General features: G+C 61.7%; 1 protein-coding gene across 1 annotated transcript; it reads left to right on the top strand.

The window, feature by feature from the left end:
- The first annotated feature begins 208 nt into the window (after positions 1 to 208).
- Positions 209 to 1,441, top strand: LOC135536206 (cylicin-2-like). Its single transcript, XM_064962580.1, has one exon. It carries the CDS (start codon positions 209 to 211, stop codon positions 1,439 to 1,441), a length of 1,233 nt encoding a protein of 410 aa, XP_064818652.1.
- Positions 1,442 to 10,011: the final 8,570 nt, after the last annotated feature.

Here is a 10,011-nt window from a genome sequence, read left to right as displayed (position 1 = left end):
CAAACGCAGGCGACACGATGCCAAACGCAGGCGACACGATGCCAAACGCGACGCGACACGATGCCAAACGGACGCGACACGATGCCAAACGCAGGCGACACGATGCCAAACGGAAGTTACACGATGCCAAACGCAGGCGACACGATGCCAAACGGACGCGACACGATGCCAAACGCAGGCGACACGATGCCAAAGCGCAGGCGACACGATGCCAAGCGGGCGCGACACGATGCCAAGCGGAGGCGACCACGATGCCAAGCGACGTGCCAAGCGCAGGCGACACGATGCCAAACGCAGGCGACACGATGCCAAACGCAGGCGACGGCCAAGCGGGCGACACGATGCCAAACGCAGGCGACACGATGCCAAACGCAGGCGACACGATGCCAAGCGGACGCGACACGATGCCAAACGCAGGCGACACGATGCCAAACGCAGGCGACCACGATGCCAAGCGCAGGCGACACGATGCCAAACGCAGGCACACGATGCCAAACGCGATGCCAGACGCGATGCCAAACGGACGCGACACGATGCCAAGCGGGCGACACGATGCCAAGCGGATGACACGAAGCGCAGGCGACACGATGCCAAACGCAGGCGACACGATGCCAAACGGACGTACACGATGCCAAGCGGACGTGACGACGATGCCAAGCGGACGTTACCACGATGCCAAGCGCGGACGCGACCACGATGCCAAAGCGGACGCGCACGATGCCAAAGCGCGAGGCGCACGATGCCAGCGCGCGATGCAAAGCGGCACGATGCCAAGCGGGCGACGCGCCAAGCGAATGCACGATGCCAAGCGGGCGCGACCGCGATGCCAAGCGCGAGGCGACCACGATGCCAAGCGCAGGGCGACACGATGCCAAGCGCAGGCGTCACGATGCCAAATGGGCGTTACACGATGCCAAAGCGCGGGCGACACGATGCCAAGCGCAGGCGACACGATGCCAAGCGGACGTCACGATGCCAAACGCGAGGCGACCACGATGCCAAGCGGACGGCGACCACGATGCCAAAGCGGACGCTACGCGATGCCAAGCGCAGGCGACACGATGCCAAAGCAGAGCGTCACGATGCCAAACGCAGGCGACACGATGCCAAGCGCAAGCGACACGATGCCAAACGGACGTTACACGATGCCAACGCAGCGGCCACGATGCCAAACGGACGATACACGATGCCAAGCGCAGGCGACACGATGCCAAACGCAAGCGACCACGATGCCAAACGGACGTTACGATGCCAAACGCAGGCGACACGATGCCAAGCGGACGATACACGATGCCAAGCGCAGGCGACCGCGATGCCAAGCGCAAGCGACACGACCCAAGCGGACGTTACACGATGCCAAGCGCGAGGCGACACGATGCCAAGCGGGCGATACACGATGCCAAAGCGCAGGCGACACGATGCCAAGCGGACGCGACACTGATGCCAAGCGCAGGCCGACCACGATGCCAAGCGCAGGCGACACGATGCCAAGCGGGCCCGGCGACGACTGCCAAACGGACGCGACACGATGCCAAGCGCGAGGCGACACGATGCCAAGCGCAGGCGACCACGATGCCAAACGCAGGCGACACGATGCAAGCGGACGCGACACGATGCCAAGCGGACGTTACGCGATGCCAAGCGCAGAGCGACACGATGCCAAGCGCAGGCGACACGATGCCAAACGGACGTTACACGATGCCAAACGCCAAGGCGACACGATGCCAAGCGCAGCGCGACACGATGCCAAACGCAAGCGACACGATGCCAAGCGCAAGCGACACGATGCCAAGCGCAAGCGACACGATGCCAAACGCAAGCGACCACGATGCCAAACGGACGTTACACGATGCCAAAGCGCAGGCGACCACGATGCCAAAGCGGACGGCGACACGATGCCAAACGGACGCGACACGATGCCAAACGGACGCGACACGATGCCAAACGGACGCGACACGATGCCAAGCGGGCGCGACACGATGCCAAACGGACGCGCGCACGATGCCAAGCGGACGCCGACACGATGCCAAGCGGAAGTTGCACGATGCCAAGCGCAGGCGACACGATGCCAAGCGCAGGCGACACGATGCCAAGCGGACGCGACACGATGCCAAAGCGCAGGCGACACGATGCCAAACGCAGGCGGCTACGATGCCAAGCGCAGGCGACCACGATGCCAAACGGACGCGACACGATGCCAAACGGACGCGGCACGATGCCAAACGGACGCGACCGCATGTCAAACGGACGCGACACGATGCCAAACGCGACAGCGACACGATGCCAAGCGCAGGCGACGCGATGCCAAACGGAAGTTACACGATGCCAAATGCAGGCGACACGATGCCAAACGGGCGTTACACGATGCCAAACGCAGCGACACGATGCCAAACGCAGGCGACACGATGCCAAACGGACGCGTACACGATGCCAAGCGGACGGCGACCACGATGCCAAACGCAGGTGACGCGATGCCAAACGCGAAGCGACACGATGCCAAACGCGGACGCGACGATACGGCGCCAAGCGACGACGATGCGATGCCAAGCGGGCGCGAGCACGATGCCAAGCGCGGCGCGACCGCGATGCCAAGCGCTGGCGACGATGCCAAACGCAGGCGGCACGATGCCAAAGCGGGCGCGCACGATGCCAAACGGGCGCTGCACGCATGCCAAACGGACGCTACCACGATGCCAAACGGACGCGACACGATGCCAAGCGGACGCGACGCTAAGCGGACCGCGACACGATGCCAAAGCGCGGCCAGCGCGACCACGATGCCAAAGCGCGAGGCGACCACGATGCCAAGCGCGAAGCGACCACGATGCCAAGCGCATGGCGTCACGATGCCAAATGGACGTTACGATGCCAAGCGCAGGCGACACGATGCCAAGCGCAGGCGACGCGATGCCAAACGGACGTTACCACGATGCCAAACGCAGGCGACGACGATGCCAAACGCAGGCGACACGATGCCAAACGGACGCGACCACGATGCCAAACGGGCGCTACGATGCCAAACGCGAAGCGACCACGATGCCAAGCGCAAGCGACCACGATGCCAAGCGGACGCGACACGATGCCAAAGCGGCCAGCGACGATGCCAAACGGGCCGACACGTGCCAAACGCGAGGCGACACGATGCCAAACGGGCGTTACACAATGCCAAACGCGAGGCGACACGATGCCAAGCGAGGCGATACCGATGCCAAAGCGCAGGCGACACGATGCCAAACGCGACGCGATACGATGCCAAACGCAGGCGACACGATGCCAAGCGCAGGCGACACGATGCCAAGCGGGCGGGCGACCACGATGCCAAACGCGACGCGACACGATGCCAAGCGCAGGGCGACACGATGCCAAGCGCAGAAGCGACGATGCCAAGCGCAGAGCGACCACGATGCCAAGCGGACGCTACACGATGCCAAACGGACGTTACACGATGCCAAACGCACGGCGCAAACGCAGCGACACGATGCCAAGCGCAGCGCGACCACGATGCCAAACGCAAGCGACACGATGCCAAACGCAAGCGACACGATGCCAAACGCAAGCGACACGATGCCAAACGCAAGCGACACGATGCCAAACGGACGTTACACGATGCCAAACGCAGGCGACACGATGCCAAACGCAGGCGACACGATGCCAAACGGACGCGACACGATGCCAAACGGACGCGACACGATGCCAAACGGACGCGACCACGATGCCGAAAGGACGCGACACGATGCCAAACGGACGCGACACGATGCCAAACGGACGCGACACGATGCCAAGCGGACGCGACACGATGCCAAGCGGAAGTTACACGATGCCAAACGCAGGCGACACGATGCCAAACAGAGCGTTACACGATGCCAAACGCAGGCGACCACGATGCCAAACGCAGGCGAGCACGATGCCAAACGGACGCGACACGATGCACAAACGGACGCGAAGACGATGCCAAACGCAGGCGACACGATGCCAAACGCATGGCGACACGATGCCAAAGCGCAGGCGACCGCGATGCCAAGCGCGAGGCGACACGATGCCAAACGGACGCGACGCCAAACGGACGCGACACGATGCCAAGCGGACGTTACACGATGCCAAACGGGCCGCGACATCGATGCCAAGCGGACGCGACGCCAAGCGGACGCGACACGATGCCAAACCGGGCGCGACCACGATGCCAAACGCAGGCGACCACGATGCCAAACGCAGGCGACACGATGCCAAACGCAGGCGCACGATGCCAAACGCAGGCCGACACGATGCCAAACGCAGGCGACACGATGCCAAACGCAGGCGACGACGATGCCAAAGCGGACGCGACGATGCCAAACGGACGCGACTACGATGCCAAACGCAGGCGACACGATGCCAAACGGACGCGACTACGATGCCAAACGGACAGCGACACGATGCCAAACGGGCGCGATACGATGCCAAGCGCGGCGACCACGATGCCAAGCGCAGGCGACACGATGCCAAACGGACGCACACGATGCCAAGCGCAGGCTACGATGCCAAGCGGACGATACACAATGCCAAACGCAGGCGACTACGATGCCAAACGGACGCGACACGATGCCAAACGCAGGCGACACGATGCCAAACGCAGGCGACACGATGCCAAACGCAGGCGACACGATGCCAAACGGACGCGACACGATGCCAAACGGACGCGACACGATGCCAAACGCAGGCGACACGATGCCAAACGCAGGCGACACGATGCCAAACGCAGGCGACACGATGCCAAACGCAGGCGACACGATGCCAAACGGACGCGACACGATGCCAAACGCAGGCGACACGATGCCAAACGCAGGCGACACGATGCCAAACGCAGGCGACACGATGCCAAACGGACGTTACACGATGCCAAACGCAGGCGTACACGATGCCAAACGCAAGCGACACGATGCCAAACGCAAGCGATACACGATGCCAAACGCAGGCGACACGATGCCAAACGCAAGCGTACACGATGCCAAACGCAGGCGACACGATGCCAAACGCATAGCGACACGATGCCAAACGGGCGTTGCACGATGCCAAACGCAGGCGACACGATGCCAAACGCAGGCGACACGATGCCAAACGGACGCGACACGATGCCAAACGGACGCGACCGATGCCAACGGAAGCGACACGATGCCAAGCGGACGCGACACGATGCCAAGCGGACGCGACACGATGCCAAACGGACGCGACACGATGCCAAACGCAGACGACCACGATGCCAAACGGACGCTGACACGATGCCAAACGCAGGCGACACGATGCCAAACGCAGGCGACACGATGCCAAACGCAAGCGTACACGATGCCAAACGGACGCGACACGATGCCAAACGGACGTTACGATGCCAAACGCAGGCGACCACGATGCCAAACGCAGGCGACACGATGCCAAACGCAGGCGACACGATGCCAAGCGGACGCGACACGATGCCAAACGGACGCGACACGATGCCAAGCGGACGCTACACGATGCCAAACGCAGGCGACACGATGCCAAACGCAGGCCGAACACGATGCCAAACGGACGTGACACGATGCCAAACGCAAGCGACACGATGCCAAACGCAGGCGACACGATGCCAAACGCAAGCGACCACGATGCCAAACGCAAGCGACACGATGCCAAACGGCAAGCGACCACGATGCCAAGCGCAAGCGACACGTGCCAAACGCGAAGCGACACGATGCCAAACGGACGTTACACGATGCCAAACGCAGGCGACACGATGCCAAACGCAGGCGACACGATGCCAAACGACCACGTGCAAACGGCGCGACACGATGCCAAACGGACGCGACACGATGCCAAACGCGGCGCGACACGATGCCAAACGCAGACGCGACACGATGCCAAACGCAGGCGACACGATGCCAAACGGACATAACACGATGCCAAACGCAAGCGACACGATGCCAAACAAAGGCGACACGATGCCAAACGCGACGCTACCGATGCGCAGGCGACACGATGCCAAACGCAGGCGACACGATGCCAAACGCAGCGACACGATGCCAGCGCAGGCGACACGATGCCAAACGCAGGCGACACGATGCCAAACGGACGTTACACGATGCCAAACGGACGCGACACGATGCCAAACGCAGCGCGACACGATGCCAAACGGGACGCGACACGATGCCAAACGGACGCGACACGATGCCAAACGCACGCGACACGATGCCAAACGCAGGCGAACACGATGCCAAACGAGGCGACACGATGCCAAACGCAGGCGACACGATGCCAAACGGCGAACGTGCTAAACGACGACACGATGCCAAACGCAGGCGACACGATGCCAAACGCAGGCGACACGATGCCAAACGGACAGCTGCACGATGCCAAACGGACGTTACACGATGCCAAACAGGCAGTGCGACACGATGCCAAAGCGCAGGCGACACGATGCCAAACGCAGGCGACACGCGATGCCAAACGCAGGCGACACGATGCCAAACGCAGGCGACACGATGCCAAGCGGGCGCGACGCCAAAAGCAGGCGACACGATGCCAAACGAGGCGACACGATGCCAAACGCAGGCGACACGATGCCAAGCGGACGTTACACGATGCCAAACGGACGCTACACGTGCCAAACGCAGGCGACACGATGCCAAACGCAGGCGACACGATGCCAAACGAGGCGTACGACGACAAACGCAGGCGACACGATGCCAACGAGGCTGACACGATGCCAAACGCAGGCGACACGATGCCAAACGCAGGCGACACGATGCCAAACGCAGGCGACACGATGCCAGCGCAGCGTACGATGCCAAACGGGCGTTACGATGCCAAACGCAGGCGACCACGTGCCAGACGGACTGATACGATGCCAAACGCAGGGCGACACGATGCAAACGCAAGACACGATGCCAAACGGACGTTACACGATGCAAACGCAGGCGACACGATGCCAAGCGGACGATACAGGTAAGCGCGGGCGACCGCGTGCCAGAAAGCTTAAGCGACCACGATGCCAAACGCAGGCGTTACGATGCCAAACGCAGGCGACACGATGCCAAACGCAGGCGACACGTGCAAACGGACGTTACACGATGCCAAACGCAGGCGCACACGATGCCAAACGCAGGCGACACGATGCCAAACGAGGCGACACGATGCAAACGCAGGCGAAACCACGATGCCAAACCCAGGCGACACGATGCCAAACGCAGGCGACACGATGCCAAACGCAGGCGACGATGCCAAACGCAGGCGACACGATGCCAAACGCAGGCGACACGATGCCAAAACGAGGCGACACGATGCCAAACGCAAGCGACACGATGCCAAACGCAAGCGACACGACAAACGCAAGCGACACGATGCCAAACGCAAGCGTTACACGATGCCAAACGCAAGCGACACGATGCCAAACGCAAGCGACACGATGCCAAAGCGGACGTTACCGATGCCAAACGCAGGGCTTACACGATGCCAAACGCAGGCGACACGATGCCAAACGGACGCGACACGATGCCAAACGGACGCGTTACACGATGCCAAACGGACGCGACCACGATGCCAAACGGACGCGACCGCGATGCCAAAACGGACGCGACACGATGCCAAACGGACGCGACACGATGCCAAACGGAAGTTACACGATGCCAAAACGAGGCGACACGATGCCAAACTGACGTTACACGCATGCCAAACGCAGGGGCGACACGATGCCAAACGCAGGCGACACGATGCCAAACGGACGCGACACGATAACAAACGCAGGCGACACGATGCCAAACGCAGGCGACACGACGGCCAAACGGACGCGACGCCAAACGGACGCGACACGATGTCAAACGGACGTTACACGATGCCAAACGATCGCGACACGATGCCAAACGGACACGATGCCAAACGGACGCGACGCCAAACGGACGCGACACGATGCCAAACGACGCGGGCGACGACAACGCAGGCGACACGATGCCAAACGAGGCGACACGATGCCAAACGCAGGCGACACGATGCCAAACGGACGTGACACGATGCCAAACGCAGGCGACACGATGCCAAACGCAGGCGACACGATGCCAAACGCAGGCGACACGATGCCAAACGGACGTTACACGATGCCAAACGCAAGCGACACGACAAACGCAGCGACACGATGCCAAACGCAAGCGACACGACATGCCAAACGAGGCGACACGATGCCAAACGCAAGCGACACGATGCCAAACGCAAGCGACACGATGCCAAACGCAAGCGACACGATGGCCAAACGCAAAGCGACACGATGCCAAACGCAAGCGACACGATGCCAAACGGACGCACGATGCCAAACGCAGGCTGCATGCCGACAACGCAGGCGACACGACGGCCAAACGGACGCGACACGCATGCCAAACGGACGCGACACGATGCCAAACGGACGCGACACGATGCCAAACGGACGCGCACGATGCCAAACGGACGCGACGCCAAACGGGTTACACGATGCCAAACGCAGGCGACACGATGCCAAACGGACGTTACACGATGCCAAACGCAGGCGACACGATGCCAAACGCAGGCGACACGATGCCAAACGGACGCGACACGATAACAAACGCAGGCGACACGATGCCAAACGCAGGCGACACGATGCCAAACGGACGCGACGCCAAACGGACGCGACACGATGCCAAACGGACGTTACACGATGCCAAACGGACGCGACACGATGCCAAACGGACGCGACGCCAAACGGACGCGACACGATGCCAAACGGACGCGACACGATGCCAAACGCAGGCGACACGATGCCAAACGCAGGCGACACGATGCCAAACGGACGTGACACGATGCCAAACGCAGGCGACACGATGCCAAACGCAGGCGACACGATGCCAAACGCAGGCGACACGATGCCAAACACAGGCGACACGATGCCAAACGGACGCGACACGATGCCAAACGGACGCGACACGATGCCAAACGGAAGTTACACGATGCCAAACGCAGGCGACACGATGCCAAACGCAGGCGACACGATGCCAAACGCAGGCGACACGATGCCAAACGCAGGCGACACGATGCCAAACGCAGGCGACACGATGCCAAACGGACGTTACACGATGCCAAACGCAGGCGACACGATGCCAAACGCAAGCGACACGATGCCAAACGCAAGCGACACGATGCCAAACGCAGGCGACACGATGCCAAACGCAGGCGACACGATGCCAAACGCAAGCGACACGATGCCAAACGCAAGCGACACGATGCCAAACGGACGTTACACGATGCCAAACGCAGGCGACACGATGCCAAACGGACGCGACACGATGCCAAACGGACGCGACACGATGCCAAACGGACGCGACACGATGCCAAACGGACGCGACACGATGCCAAACGGACGCGACACGATGCCAAACGGACGCGACACGATGCCAAACGCAGGCGACACGATGCCAAACGGACGTTACACGATGCCAAACGCAGGCGACACGATGCCAAACGGACGTTACACGATGCCAAACGCAGGCGACACGATGCCAAACGCAGGCGACACGATGCCAAACGCAGGCGACACGATGCCAAACGCAGGCGACACGATGCCAAACGGACGTTACACGATGCCAAACGGACGTTACACGATGCCAAACGCAGGCGACACGATGCCAAACGCAGGCGACACGATGCCAAACGCAGGCGACACGATGCCAAACGCAGGCGACACGATGCCAAACGGACGTTACACGCATGCCAAACGTAGGCGACACGGCGCCGGGGCAGGCGACACGATGCCAAACGCAGGGGCGACATCGATGCCAAACGACGCGATACGATGCCAAACGCAGAAGCACACGATGCCAAACGAGCGACACGACAAACGAGGCGGTACACGATGCCAAAACGGACGTTACACGATGCCAAACGCAGGCGACACACATGCCAAACGGACGCGACACGATGCCAAACGCAGGCGACACGATGCCAAACGCAGGCGACACGATGCCAAACGCAGGCGACACGATGCCAAAACGCAGGCGACACGAT

Source organism: Oncorhynchus masou, unplaced genomic scaffold, assembly GCF_036934945.1.
Source record: "Oncorhynchus masou masou isolate Uvic2021 unplaced genomic scaffold, UVic_Omas_1.1 unplaced_scaffold_5736, whole genome shotgun sequence".
NCBI classification, from domain to species: Eukaryota; Metazoa; Chordata; class Actinopteri; order Salmoniformes; family Salmonidae; genus Oncorhynchus; species Oncorhynchus masou.
Note: the sequence above shows the minus strand (reverse complement) of the source record. Positions and strands in the feature narration are given on the sequence as shown.

Coding starts and splice junctions, on each gene's coding strand:
- LOC135536206 (XM_064962580.1), top strand. CDS start 209: ATGCCAAGCGGGCGCGACACGATGCCAAGCGGAGGCGACCACGATGCC.